Here is a 14,793-nt window from a genome sequence, read left to right as displayed (position 1 = left end):
CTTTGTTTCCTCATCTGTGAGGATCATAATATCAACCTCATTCCGAGGGTGGTCAACACATGTTGGTCTACTGTTCTTCCCGACACAGCTCATTCAATATACGAGGAAATTGAAACTTGCCCCAAATTATCTAGCTGTTCTATCTATGTAGGATCAGGATTTGAGCCCACCTTGGGGTCCAACCCTCCCCTCTGCTCCCCGCGCTTGTCCCCAGTGGCCCATGTAGCCCCCACCTCCGGGTTTTCTATGAAGTAGTCATGGATGGTCTCCAACACCAGGTTGGGGGACATGTGAGCCATGTTCTTGATCTTCTTGAAGACGTACTTCAGGTGGAAGGGATCGGACCCACTCATGTCCCGGAGCATCTTGAAGCAGATGGCTGCGGGTGGCAAGAAGGGTGTAGGGTGGGTGGGCCATGGAGGGTCACATTGTAGCTGCAGGGTTGGGTAGGCAGGGAAGGCAGGTCTGGGAAAGGGCAGGAGTGATCTGAAGTAGGACTGCACAACTGGACACATGGGAAGCCCTGGACCTCTTGACTGTCCAGCGAACCCCTCTGGGGTGTGGATAAGGAGCAGGAGTGTGTGCAAGTCTGCATATCCTCACTCACCCAGTCACATTCCATCCACTCACTGACCCAACTGCTTTTTCATCCATCCATTTATTCATTCACCCATCATCCACCTATCCATGTACCCATCTGCCCATACACCCACACATTCATTCATGTATCTGTCCCTCAACTCATTTATCCATCCACTTATTTGTCTATCTTGCCATTCATCTACTAACCCATCCAAACATCTGTATATTCATAAATGTATCCATCTTTCCATCCATCCACTTATAAATTCATCCATCTACCACTATTCATCCATATATAAATTAATCCATCCATCCATCCATTCATCTGTCTGTCCATCTATCCACCCATCTATTCATAAATTAATCCCTCTATCCAGTTATCCAACATTCAATGGTGTCTGGATGAGGGAAAAGCATTCCAGGGAGGAGGCCAGGCGTAAGCTGAGGTTTTGAGTGTGAGAGGGTGTGGGAGGAGAGGGAGGGTGGGGTATGAGATGGGGCATTTTTTGGCTTTGGAAGGTGCCCCAGGAGGCATGAAGAGGCCAAGGCAGGTGTGCTGGGGTCTCTGCTGAAAGCTTCAGTATGTCTACTCCCCTTGACATCCTCAAGGTCCTGGAGATGGGATGCCTTCTACCCCTCACCCTCCAGGACTGCTTTGGGTGGAAGGACATGGTGGGAACTGCTGGAACCTGACTCCCCCTGGGAGCCACCCTGCCCCTTCCCTGAGTCCTGGGGCTGGTGAGCCTCACCTGAGTTGTAGGCTTCCTCCATGAACATCTTGTGCTCCTGGGGTACCAGTACGGCCTGGCTGCTCTGCGACTTGTGGATCAGGATGGTGGTGGGGTGCAACTCTCTGTCCCTGCGGTCAGAGTCCTGAGGTCCCTTTGTGTAAGATGTGTCATTCATGGATGTGGAGACATGGGAGGAGATTCTGAAATGGAAAAGGGGTCCTGGGTGTACACATCTGGGTGCATTTGTGTGTTCATGGTTTGAGTGCAGGTGACACTGAGGGCAGCATGGCTTTGGATCAGGTCCAGCAACCTCCTTCCATTTGTCCACCCTTCCGGTCACTGGACTGGCTGAGCCCTGGGAGGAAGCTGTGGTCTGAGGCCTTGGGACACTGTGGGCTCGTGAGGTCTGGCTTCCCAGCAAGTGCCGTGGGACAGATGTGGCCGTGGGACAGACGTGGCTGTGGGACAGACGTGGCTGTGGGACAGACGTGGCGGGGCTCAGGGTCTGGCACCCCAGCTCCAGCGCTCACACTGACTTGGATGAGCCAGGCCCTCAGGACCACACACGAGGCTGCCTTGGCCACCCAGACATCCCTGCGGGGTCTCTGAGGGGAGGGCAGGTGCTGCGGGAGTGGGGGTTGGGGCAGAAGCAAGGAGGGATGTAGGGTGCCTTCGAGCTGGTCTAGGCCCCTCTGCCTCCCTCCTTCCCTCCTTGTACCGGAGGGATTCCCTCAGACTGTAGAGCTGTGGGGACATATGGGGCTGAAAGAGAAGGCATCCTTCCTTTTGGGGGTGTGGCCCGAACCTGGCTTCCCAACTCCCATCAGCGTCCCCTTGCAGGGACACTTCCTCGGCACCCACTTCCAGACCTTTCTGCTGGTTCACTCTCAGTTCCCACTTCCCAAGTACCTACCATGGGCAGGACATGTTCTAGGTACCCGGGGAACACCCGTGAGGAAGAAAAACAACAGCCAACAAATTAAATAAGTGAATTCTGTGCTATGTTAGAAGGCAGTGCATCTCTCAATATCTTATTCATTCATTTGTCCCACCTTGTAAGAGGGCATGTCAGATCATGACACTCAGAGAACCCCCGTGGGTCCCCCTTCCACTCAGAGTGGAACCCCAAGTCCTGAAAATGACATAATGAGACACTGTTCCTTCCACTCAAGATGCAGTAACAAGGACCAGGTTCACCCTCCTGCCTTAGCTCCAAAACTGGGGAACATATACAATGCCATGGTTCTCAGACACCAGGCAGCAGCAGCACAGAGCAGCAATCCCCGAGGGATGGAAAACCAACAAACAAAGCCCCAAACTGCCACAGGTAGCTTCCAGGAAAGTTTCTAGTTTGCAGCACAGGGAGACAGAACCCAAGAAAGCCCATTTGTCCCCTTGAGTTGAGGCAATGGAGGTGGAAGTTTGGGGAGGCCAAAGTGGCCAGAGTTTGCAGGGACAGGTCATAGGAGAGAGCTGCAGATGGTGGGGACGGAGTGCTGGAGATTCGCAGAGGGTCTCCCTGCATCCCCAGGCTTCATCCCGGTTCAGTGTGTGTGGGAAAAGAACCCGAATACCCCACAGGGTGCAGAAAGGACAATCTTTTTGGAGCTCATACAGGCCTAGAAAGAGTTTCTTTTTCATCAGCCAGAGCAGAAAACCTTGTAATGCACAGGGCACTGGGTAGAGTACTCTGGTGTTACTTCAGTGATGCTTGTCCCTCCCTACCGAAGCTTTAAAAACAAGCCTCAGAAGGACCAAATTGTTTTCAAATAATTTAATTGTGTCCCAGAACAAAGCTCAAGAATATTAAAAAAGTATAGGAATATCCAGTACCCAATAAAGGTAAAATTCATGATGTCTAGCATCCAGTCAAAATGTATCAGGCATGCAAAGAAGCAAGAAAATATGACTCACAATGAGGAGAAAATCAATTGATCTGAATGAACATAGAAATGACAGCATTAGAAGACAAGGACATTAAAATGGCTATCATAACTATATTCCATATGTTCAACATGGTAGAGTAAAACATAAGCATGTTAAGGGGAGACACAGAAAATATAAAAAAGATAAAAAATATGTTTTAGATTAAGAATATAGCAGATTAGACACTGTAGTAGCAATGATTAGTGAACCTGAAGACACAGCAATAGAAACTATCCAAAAATGAAACACAAATAGAAAAAAGAGAAAAAGTGGAACAGAGCATCAGTGAGCTGTGGGACAACTTCAGGTGGCATTATGTATGTGGAAATTGAGTCCCCAGAGGAGAAGGAAGAAGGAAAGAAAAAAGATTTGAAGAAATAATATCTGAACATTTTACAAATTCAATGAAAATTATAGATCTACAGATCCAGGAAACTCAATGAATTCCAAGCAAAAGAATCATGAAGAAAACTACACTAAGTCACATCAAATTAAAATTTTCCTAAACCAATCACCAAGAGCAAATCTTACAAAAAGCCAGGGAAAAAAGACACTTGAAAGGAATAACAAAGTGGGAGCATAGTTCTTCTTGGAAACAATGCAAGCTGGAAGATAGTGGGCAACACTTTAAAGCACCGAAAGAAAAACAAAGCAAAACAAAACAACAACCTGTCAAGCTAGAATTCCATACACCCCCCAAATCTTTAAAAACAGAGGGTGAAATAAAAACTGTTTTATACATACAACGGTCATAAGAATTTGTCACCAGAAGATCTGCACTGCAAAAAATGTTAGAGAAAGTCTTTCAGACAGAAGCAAAATGATACCAGATGGAAACTACACAAAAGAATGAAGAACATTGGAAATGGTAAAAATGTAGGTAAATAGAAATCAATGAAACTAACAGGTGTTTTTTTTTAAAAGATGAATACACTGATAAATCACTAGCAGGATGTATTAAGACAAAAAGAGAGAAGACACAATTTATTAACATCAAGAATGAGAGTGAGTACATCATTACAGGTACTACAGACATTAAAAAGATAATAAAGGAATAGTATTCATAACTTTATTAATAACTGTATTCAACTTAGATGAAATGGACAAATTCCTTAAAGTCATAAAATACCAAAGCTCACTTGAGAATTAAATAACAAGAATTGCCATATATCTATTATAAAAATTGAATCTGTAGTTCAGAACACTCCCCCAAAGAAAACTTTAGGCCCAGATGGTTTCATTCTTGAATTCTACAAATCATTTAAGGAAGAAATAATACCAACACTACAACACTTTTCTAGAAGATTGAAGAGGAGGAAACAAATGCTTCTCAACCAATTCCATGAATTGGAGTATGTCTTTCTTTAAGTGGGGCTTATCCTGGGAATGCAAGACTGGTTGAACACTTGAAAATCAATCAATGTAATTCATCATATTGACAGACAGACTAAGGAAGAAAATCATATAATTATCTCAATAGTTGCAGAGAAAGCATTTGGCAAACTCAAACATCTATTTACAATAAAAACAGGGATTAAGGAATCTTCCTTAACTCAATAAAGAGCATCTACGAGAATTGTATAGCTAATATATCATACTTGCTAGTGGAAGACTGGATGTTTTCTTCCTCATGATTGGGAAAGAGGCAAGGATGTATGCTATTAACACTCTTATTCGACATTATATTGTGGGCTTAGTCTAGGCGAAAAGTCAAGAAAAAGAAATAAAAGGCATATAGGTTGGAAAGAAAGAAACAAATTGTTTCTATTTTTAGAAGACATTATTATCCAAGTAGAAAATTTCAAAGAAGCTACACAAAAACCTACTAGAACTAAAAAGTGAGTTCAGCAAATTTGCAAATTATAAGGTCAGTATACAAAAATAATCATACTTCTATATACTGGCAATGAATACTTGGGAATTGAAATAAAAAATGTACCATTCACATTAGCTAAAGATCATGAGTTATTTAAGTATAAGTCTAACAAATAACTGTAAGGTCTATACACTGTAAACTACAAAATATTTATGAAAGAAATCAAGAAGACTTTTAGTAAGTAGAGAGATATACCATGTTCATGGATTGGAAGACTCAATATTATTAAGATGTTAATTTTCTCTAAGTTTATCTAAATATTCAATGCAATTTCAATCAAATTTCTGACAGAATTTTTTGTAGTAACCAACAAGCTGTTTCTAAAATTTATTTGGAAGGTAAAGGAACTAGGATAGCCAAAATGATTTTGAAGAAGAACAAAATTGGAGGACTGCTTTCAAGACCACTACCAATTTCAAGACTTATTGTAAAGCTAAACGATCAAGACGATGTGATGCTGATGAAAACACAGATATATAAATATATGGAGCAGAACAGAGACTCCAGAAAATGACCCATACATGTGAAGCCAATTGATTTTTGATAATGGTGTGAAAACAATTCAATTGAAAAATCATTCAATGAATGGTGCTATGATAGTTGAATAAACACAAGCAACAAATAGCCCCCAATCTATGCCTCACGCCATATACAAAAATTTACTGAAAATAGATCATAGACCTAAAAGTAAAACCTAAACTTCTAAAACTTCTAGAAGAAAATATTGGGGGAAATCTTTATGACATTGGGTTAAAGATTTATTAGATGTGACACCGAAAGCACTATCCATAAAAGAAAAAATGATAAATTTGATTTCACAAAAATTAAAGACTTCTGGTTTTTGAAATATGTGTGAAAGTTGTTGGAATCAAAATGGGTCATATGTTAAAAATCTGACAAATGGGGCTGAGGAAGACCATAAAGGGAGGGTTCTGAGGCATGATGCCTAATAACAAGAAGTATCACAAAAGACTGCAAAAACCACAGCCTTCTACAAAGGCCATTGCAACCTTACGCATAAAAAATACTTCTGTGGGGACATCTGCTCAGCAACTGCATATTCAGGCTTAGACTGATGTCATCCTTGTTATTGATCATTGTAGCTAAGATTATTGTTTCAAAACAATTTATGTAATCATCTTCATTTTACCTTTAAAAACTTCCTCTTACCCCAACCTCCTTGAATACACACATAGTTTACCATATGCATGCGTATTGTAATGGCCATTCATGAATAAATACCATTTTTTAAAGAAAGTCTCTCTCTGTCTTGTATTTAGGTTGACAGATATCTATAAAAAGTGAAAAGGTAAGCTGCAGACTTGGAGGAAGTTTTGCAAATCACATATCTGATAAAGGACTATATCTAGAATATATAAAGAACTCTCAAAACAAAACAAAACAAAAGCACAAACAACCTAACAAAATACAGGCAAAAGATTTGAACAATCTGCCAAAGGAAATGAACAGGTGGCAAATAAGCACATACAAAGTGCTCAGTGTTATTCCTCATGAGGGAAACAATGACAACCACAGTGGGATATGAGTCTACATCTACTAGAGTGGCTAAAATCAGAAACACTGAAAGCACCAAGTGCTCTCTTTTCCCACCATGTGAGGACACAGCAAGAAGGTAGCTGTCAGCAAGCCAGGAAGAGAGCCCTCACCAGAAACTGATTTGCTGGCACCTTGATCTTGAACTTCCCAGCCTCTAGAACTATGAGAAATAAGTGTCTGTTGCTTACGCTACACAGTCTGTGGTATTTTGTTATGGCAGCCCATGCAGACTCATAAAGTCTCTGAGCTTTACACAGTGCCCAGAATAGAATCACTCCTTCCTGCCTTCATTCACTTGGTGAGTATTTATTAAGTGCCAACTATGTGCCAGGCACTGTTTTAGGGCCAGGGGGCTTGTTAGTTAACAAAATATACAAAAATCCCTTCTTTTGTGGGGCTCACCTATTGGCAAGGGGGCAAGACAAGGAAGCCCTAGACTGTCAGCTGGGGCCACAAGGTGGAGAAGTCAAGCAGGGACAGGGTCCTCTACACCACACCCCAGCCATGGACAGGTGGCATTCTGAAAGACCACACAGCCACACCTCAACAGGTAGGACGTTGTCAACCATGTCCCACAATCCCAGGTCAGCTCAGCCCCACCAGGGACTCCCCCTGGTCAGGAAGGCCTGGCCAAGGACATGCCATTTGGGTAAAGCCATCCCAATAGGTTCCAGTGTGTGTCTGTTGGATGATTGAATAAACGAATGAGAGATGAATGAATGAAGGCATCCTGAGAATAGTGCAGCTCATCCCAGCTGAGCACAGGTTCCTGCGGACAGGTATATAACCTTGATTCTTATTGGCCTCACCTCTGCCTGCCCCCGCCTCATCACCACCTCCCACCATTGACGATGAGGACGGGGACAGGCTAGGACCTGGCCCTGACTGCAGAGCCTGAATCCTGGAGGCCATGTGTTCTGACATCTCTTGGGGTCTCAGGGCCAGGGCAGCTCTGGGGAGGCCCTCGAGGCCGGCTCTCTTGGCCTCCGCAAGGTCAACGCAAACTTTACCTCTCCCGGGAGCCTCTCTCCCTGCGGCCTCTCAGGAAACCAGCTACCTCCCTACTCCGGGAAAGCCCGGCCTTCCAGCCTGAGCCTGGCAGGTGCTGACTCTGCCGGCTCCCCTGCTGGCCTGAGCTGGAGCCTTTTCTGCCTTGGGCACGGCGACGGTCGGGGCGAGGGCCACAGGTGCCGGCGAGGCTCCTACCTCGCCCACCCAAACCCGCATCACAGCCCCTGCGGCCTCCAGTGTCAAATGCATTTTTAAAAATAGAAAAACGATGCGAACACACGATCAGCAAACATCTGCGGCGGGAAGTGCTTTCTCGGCTTAGAACCACCACAAGCTGTGACAGGGGAGACAGGCCTGACAACACTCAGACGGACGACAGTGCAGCAGGCCCAAAATAGCCAGGTTCACAGGCAGGTACCAAGATGCTCCTGCAACAGCCTGAGGCGGCAGGGATCGCGACCGGGAACCCCCGCCTCCGGGGCCCCCACGGAAGGGAATCCCCGGCTCCGGGGCCCCCACAGAAGGGGAGCCCCGGGCTCAGGGGTCAGAGCCAGGCCCGCCTCTGCCTGCCCGTCAGACACAGGAAGGTGGAGCTGCCCTTTGTGTCTGTCGGGTCTGTGGGGACACTGGGGGTCCCCAGGGCCCCGGAAGGGTGTAGAGGAACCTCCCTTTAGTCACATTCCCTTAAGTCTCTGCAGGAACACTGGGTGTCGTCTCACGGCCGTCCTGCCGAGGAGAGCTGAGGCTCTGAGAAGCAGGTGGACAGTCCGTCCGTCCGTTCGTCCGTCCACATGCCAGTTCGCAGCAGGTGTGCGGGCGCCCCCTGGTCCTCAGCCCGCGCCCCACCTCCCGGCTCCGCCCCACCGAGCAAGGGCTGCCGCTGGTGAGGCCCCCCAGAGCCCTCCAAGGCTGCTCCTGGAGGCGGGACCCCTCCCTCCTCCACACAGGGCCTGGGGGCTCAGCCCAGGTGCCCCTCAGAGGGTCCCTTGCTGCCCTGAAGAGAGATGGGGGACCAGGGCCTCTGTGGGGAGAGGACAGGGTCCCCCAGGCGCTGCCATGTTCCCTGCAGGGCTGAGCTGACCTGGGGTTGTAGGACAGGGCCGGCGACGTCCTGCCCGCCGAGGCGCGGCTGTGTGGCCTTTCAGGATGCTGCCTGTCCATGGTTGGGGTGCGGCGTGGAGGACCCGCAGGGCCCCACCGACAGCTCTGGCCTCACGCCGTGGACCAGCCCTATCTCTGGACACTGCCCCTCCCCCGCTGTGGCCGGCCCTGACCTCACCCTGAGGTCACAATGGTTCCAGTGCCCACAGCATCCTTTCTGGAGACAGTGTCTGTGTTCTGGGGACGGCATGTGCCTGTGCGTGTCTGTGTCTGTGATGCATGTGTGTACTTTGTCCTCAGTGAGGCCTCGGGCCTGGCCCTCCTTCTCTGAGCCTGTTGTCTCCCATGAGATCTGTGGGTCCAGCTTGGGGGTTTGTTTGATGGACACACGTCCCTGTGCTGATGGCAGGCCGCAGGGGCTGGGGCTGTGACTTCCCTCCTGGCCTGGGTCCGAGCACCTGTGATGTGCTGGGCTGTCCTCTGGGCGTTGCTGCCGGATGCCTCTGGGGCCCTCTCCAGCCGCAAGAACGGGAGCAGGTATGGCCTTCGGGGTAGCACGTGGGGTGGGGCAGGCTGCCCGGAACCAAGTCCAGTCCTCTACCGACCTGTTGCAAGCGACTCTCCCCTCTGCACCTCAGTTTCCCCATCTGTAAAATGGGAGCATTGCTGCCCCAGCTCCTGGGCTGCTCTGTGGGTTAGTGAGAGGACACGGGTGAGGCCCCAGCACAGTGCCTGGCTGGCCAGGGTGCTGTCGTGATTCCAGTGCCAGAATCGTGGGCAAACTGGGTGGCCTCTGCCCCAGCCCAGGGGTGTCTCTGCAAAGTGATGACAGCCAGATGTCACCACTGGCTGATGGTGCCAAGCGTCTGGAGATGCAGCCTCAGTGCTTAGACTTGGGGTGCCCTGGGACTCACCTCCTGCCCCACAGTGCAGGAGGCTCAACGGGAAGCCAGAGCAGCAGAGGTGGGGCAGGCAGGTCAGGGGCGGTCAGGCAAGGACCAGGAAGGGGTTGGTATGCACAGGCAGCAGGGGGCAGAGGTGAGGCCATCTGTGTTTGCAGAGTAAATGACAGCTGTGCCAGCAGGTGGGGTGGGGTGGCTTCCATGAGGATGGGAGGCAGGGAAAAGCCTGACCCCAGAAACAGAGATCATGGAATCCCATGTGTCCCTGGGTCCTGGTTGGGAACTGAATGCAACCAGATGACGCCGGGGACTGTATAGAGCGACATGGGCAGAGGTGTGGGCAGGGTTGTGGGGAGGAGGGGGTGGCACCCAGGGACCAGTCCCAGGGGAGCTGTCACTGTCCTGGATCTGAAGGCATGGTGGAGCCCTGGCAGGGCAGCCACTGCTGGGGAGGGAGGGGGAAGAGCACCCAGCCCTCCCTCCTTGCGCCCTCCTTCCCCCTCCCATGCCCACCCTGACTCCCGGTGGAGGAGTATGTCTGTGTCTGCACCTTGGGGGCCGCCCAGGTGTGCAGAGGATGGCGCAGGTGCCCTTGTGGGCACGAGGAGGAAAATCTCTAAGGAGAAGAAGTGGGAGTGATGGTGGGAGGAGCCAGGAGAGAAAGGTCAGTGAGATGGAGCAAAGGAGTGAAGAGGACTAGTGGAAAATGGGGGGGTTAGGAGGGCTGTGGGGCTGGGCTGGGCTGGCAGGGCTGTGTGCAGGGCAGGGGTGTGTGCAGGGGCAGGGGTGTGTGTAGAGCAGGGGTGTGTGCAGGGCAGGGGTGTGTGCAGAGCAGGGGTGTGTGCAGGGCATGGATGTGTGCAGGGCAGGGGTGTGTGCAGGGCAGGGGTGTGTGCAGGGCAGGGGTGTGTGCAGAGCACGGATGTGTGCAGGGCAGGGGTATGTGCAGGGGCAGGGGTGTGTGTAGAGCAGGGGTGTGTGCAGGGCAGGGGTGTGTGCAGGGCAGGGGTGTGTGCAGGGCAGGGCTGTGTGCAGGGCAGGGGTGTGTGCAGGGCAGGGGTGTGTGCAGGGGCAGGAGTGTGTGCAGAGCAGGGGTGTGTGCAGGGCAGGTGTGGCGGAGTAATATCCAGGGTTTGGTTTTCTGCTCCCCTTGAGTGGCTTTCCTGAGGCAAGAGCCCAGGCAGGAGTGGCTCAGTCCCCTATCCTCTGAGACAGACCTCTGGGGCCAGCCCCAGCCCTCTCCCTCTCCAGAGTGGGTGCAAATTGCCCTTGGAACCACCAGCCCCCAGGCCACCACCAGAGCTCAGCCTCTTGTGTGAATGCTGGGCTGAGTGTGTTTTCCCAACTTGCCTGGCATCATCCACGAGAACCTCACTGCAGAAAGAGGAGAAGTCCCCCGGGAGTCCCGTGCAGGAGCCGTGTGGAGCCCACCTAGGTTCTTGGAGGCTGGGGGCCCAGCGTGGGGAGTGAGGCGGGGTGCAAGCCATGACGGCACTTCCCTTGCACTGTTCCAGACGAGGTCCTGGAGGAGGAGAGGTGCTGGTGAGGGGCAACGGAACCAGGATAAACCTGCCTGTCTCCTTGGCTGTGTGGCCAGGGCTTTGGTGGGAGCGGCATTAAGACAGCAGCTCCCACGAGGAAGGAGGCCCATGTGCCCCAGCAGCCCCGCCCCGGCCTGCGTGCCTCAGGTGTGGTTGATCCTACACGGTGCCAGGACAGGTGTCTCCTGTCTTCCACCACCTGACAGCACCCTGCAGTGGGTGCAGGAGGCCCGGCCTGCTGATGGGAGGGCACAGGGCCTCATGATTCCGGCCCCACCTGTGGGCCATCCCCTCCCCTCAAGTGTGGGCCGGGCCTGGTGACTCGCTTCTCGTAAATAAACCACGGCAGGTGTCACTCCTGAGATGACTTTACAGAAATGACTTCTGTATTGATGGCATCCTTACTTTATTGCCTGCTTGCATGCACCATTGATGAAACAAGCTGCCATGTCGCACGTGGCAAGGGATTGCGGGTGGCTTTTAGCCAATAGCCAGCGAAGAAACGAGGCTCTCAGTTCCCCAGCCCGAGAGAAACCACGAGAAGGAGATTGGAAGCTGAGCCTCATGAGCCCAGCCCCAGCCAACACCCCGATGCAGCCTCGGGAGAGACTGAGGCAGAGGACTCCACTGAGCCACGCCTGGATTTCTGACCCAAGAAACCGAGATGCTAAACGGTGTTGTTTTAAGCTGCTAAGGTTTGGGGTCATTTGTTACACAGCAATAGATAACTAATACACACTCCTTGCCGGGGAAAATGTGGCAGTTTCCACCGTGTGTGGACACAGCAAAAAGGCGGCCGTCTAAGAACCAGGAGGAAGGCCCTCACCAGACACCAAATCTGCCAACGCCTTGACCTTGGACTTTCAGCATCCAGAACGGTGAGAAATAAATTTCTTTTGTTTAAAAACCACCTAGTCTACGGTATTGTTACAGTAGCCCAAGCCTGGAAAACCCGTAACTCACGTTTTTCTATCCTCCCTGCACCATGAAGGGGATTGTTAAAAACTGAGTCCATAAACCCATCATGAAGGAGGGTCGCTGGGCAGCCTGACGGCAAAGCGGCCAGAGCAGGCGTGTGGGAGTGCCTGGCTGGCTGCCGGAGACCCCTGGGTTCGCCAAGAGCTGTCTCCCACGCCTCCAGCCCACGCCCTGGCCGCCACTTGGCTGGGCGGTGCTGGCCAGTGGCTGCTGAAGCAGCCCAAACAGCCTTGCAGATGGATTCCTAAATTTTCAGGAGGTTTGAAATACGGCTATAGAAACTTACAGTTAAATAGATTACATTCAAAACAAAGGCAATAAATACCGCAAACGCATCACTTCCTAATTATCTGGCAGTATTTCACCATGGTCTATGCCTTTGAGAAGATTCAGATCTACTGCACCTGTGTGGTGGGAAGACCACGTGACGGTGGCCACCAAACAGCTCTTCCCAGCTCTGCACTCTGTGACATCTCACTGGGGGCTTGAAATCAGCTGTGGTGGCAGTATTTACACCACAGGGACTGGCAGACTCTGCATGTCAGTGGACAGCTGGTCGAGAACTGTTTACTGGTCATGTCGCCTCCCCTGGGAATGTGGCATCGGAGTGGAGAGTGAGGACTTGGGGTGAGAAGTGGGGTCCTGCAGGGCTGCCACACCCCTTAGGACTCCAGGTAGGAGGCAGGAGAGGCAGGAGGGACGGTGGGAGGCTGAGTGCCCAAGGATGAATCTTTCACAGGCCCAGGCTGCAGACCTTCCCAAGACCTTCTGGGCCTTCCTGACTCCCAGAACGTCTTAGACTGCCGCGTGCTGGGTTTTGGTGAGGCAGACTTTCCCTAAGAGAACACATTTGAAGGTAAGGGGAACCTTTCGGCAGGTCCTGTGCAGCCCGAGGTGGCGAGCGTTCTGTCTCTGCAGTGTTCGGGGGGTGGGGTGGGGGTGGAGGGGCAGGACTGTACGGAGAAGAGGGATCCGAGCACCCCAACGGGGCACCCCAGGGGACACAGGCAAGGGACACTTATTGAGACCTGGATCTGACCCTGTGCACGCCCCCTACTTCACACTGCATTTGGAAATGGTGGACGTCAGGGTGGCAGTGCCCTGGCTGGGTCGTGCTGCACACCTCTCTGCCCCATGACCCCCGCCCCCAGGAACCAGGCAGCACATCCACCCCTGCTGGATGCAGGCTCCCTGCCTGGCTGCCACCTCGATCTCACAGCAGCCTGGGAGCCAGCTGTGCTCACTACCCTGGGAGTGGGATGAAGCTCATCGAGGGCCAGGAACGGGCCGGTGGTCACACAGCAGTCAGTGGTGGAAACTGGTCTCAAACTCAGGCTCCCCAGACCCAAGTCCAGGGTGGGGATGAGGTGCCTGTATCATTGGCACCCTCTTCCGGGAAACCAGTCTTGGTGGGGCCCTGCAGGCTCCTCCCTCCCCGCCGGCCTCAGTGTCTGCCTCCCGCCTCTGCCTCGCCGCCCCCTCCCCAGTCGCGGCAGGGCCCCCCTCGCAGCCGGCAGGTGGCGCTGTGGGCCCAGGCAGGGCCGGCGGGGGGTGCTGCTCAGTCCGCGTCCCCTCCAGCCAGGGGCGGGCGGAAGGGGTGTCATCCCACCGCCTCAGGCCCTGGGTGGCCCTGGGGGGTGGACACTACCCATCGCGAGCAGAGGCTGTGCGAGAGCTCCAGCTGGTCCCCTCTTGCTGGGGGCCACACAGAGAGGAGGAGAGGCCTGACCTAGGGCAGAGCAGCCCCCCGCCCCCACCCAGGCCCCTTCTTTCTGCCCCTCCAGACTCCTCCCGGTTCCGGGGCTCCAGCAAGGTCGCCCCCTGAAGCTTGGTTTGTGCAGCGCCTTCCTCCTGGAATGTGCCCCACCCCCCACTTTCCTAAAGAGACCCCTTGGACTTTCCTATTTGCCCCTGGAGACCTAGCCCGGGCCACCTCCTCTGTGAAGCCTCCCATAGCATTTATTCCTCTTGTGGTTGGCTCAACGTGCTGGGCCTGCCTGGGAGGCAGGACAGTGAAGGCTGTGGTTTGACTAAAGGTGACAGGAGGGGCCAGTGGGCACCTTTGCCCCTTCTCCAGGTGGGTCCTACCGCCAGCTCCTCTGGCTGCTGCCTGCCACAAGGTCTCACCCCCGGGGGACCCCTCCCAGGGGCACGATGGCCCTGTTTGACCTACTGACACCCCCACGGAAGACTTAAACGTAAGACCTGAAACTATAAAACTCCTAGAAGAAAATGTAGGGGAGGCTGCTTGACATCGGTCTTGGCAACGATGTTTTGGATCTGAAGCCAAAAGCACAGGCGAAACAAGCAAAAATAGACAAGTGGGACTACATCAAACCAAAAAGCTTCTGCACAGCAAAGGAACAAGACCAAAAGGCAGCCTATGGGATGGGAGAAAATATTTGCAAATCCTGTATCTGATGAGGGGTTAATATCCAAAATATATAGGGAGCAGCTGTCACTCAATAACACAAAACCAAATAACTCGATCCAAAAGTGGTTGAAGGATTTGAACAGACGTTTCTCCAGAGAAGACGGACAAATAGTTAATAGGTACGTGAAAAGGTGCCCAGCGTCACCAATCATCA

At 51.7% G+C, this 14,793-nt stretch overlaps 1 protein-coding gene across 1 annotated transcript in view; it reads right to left on the bottom strand.

Moving 5' to 3' along the window:
* LOC123644386 (maestro heat-like repeat family member 5) overlaps positions 1-8,844 on the bottom strand; it is a 59,180-nt gene extending 50,336 nt beyond the window's left edge. The window contains exons 1-3 of the mRNA XM_045560466.1: positions 8,765-8,844; positions 1,332-1,513; positions 234-379 (exon numbers count right to left, since the gene is read on the bottom strand). Of these exons, the coding sequence (XP_045416422.1) occupies positions 234-379; positions 1,332-1,513; positions 8,765-8,844 (408 nt within the window). The remainder of the gene's footprint in view (positions 1-233; positions 380-1,331; positions 1,514-8,764) is intronic.
* Between the last annotated feature and the right edge of the window lie 5,949 nt (positions 8,845-14,793).

This window comes from Lemur catta, chromosome 9 (genome assembly GCF_020740605.2).
Source record: "Lemur catta isolate mLemCat1 chromosome 9, mLemCat1.pri, whole genome shotgun sequence".
Classification (NCBI taxonomy): domain Eukaryota; kingdom Metazoa; phylum Chordata; class Mammalia; order Primates; family Lemuridae; genus Lemur; species Lemur catta.
This window is presented reverse-complemented; position numbering and strand designations above follow the sequence as displayed.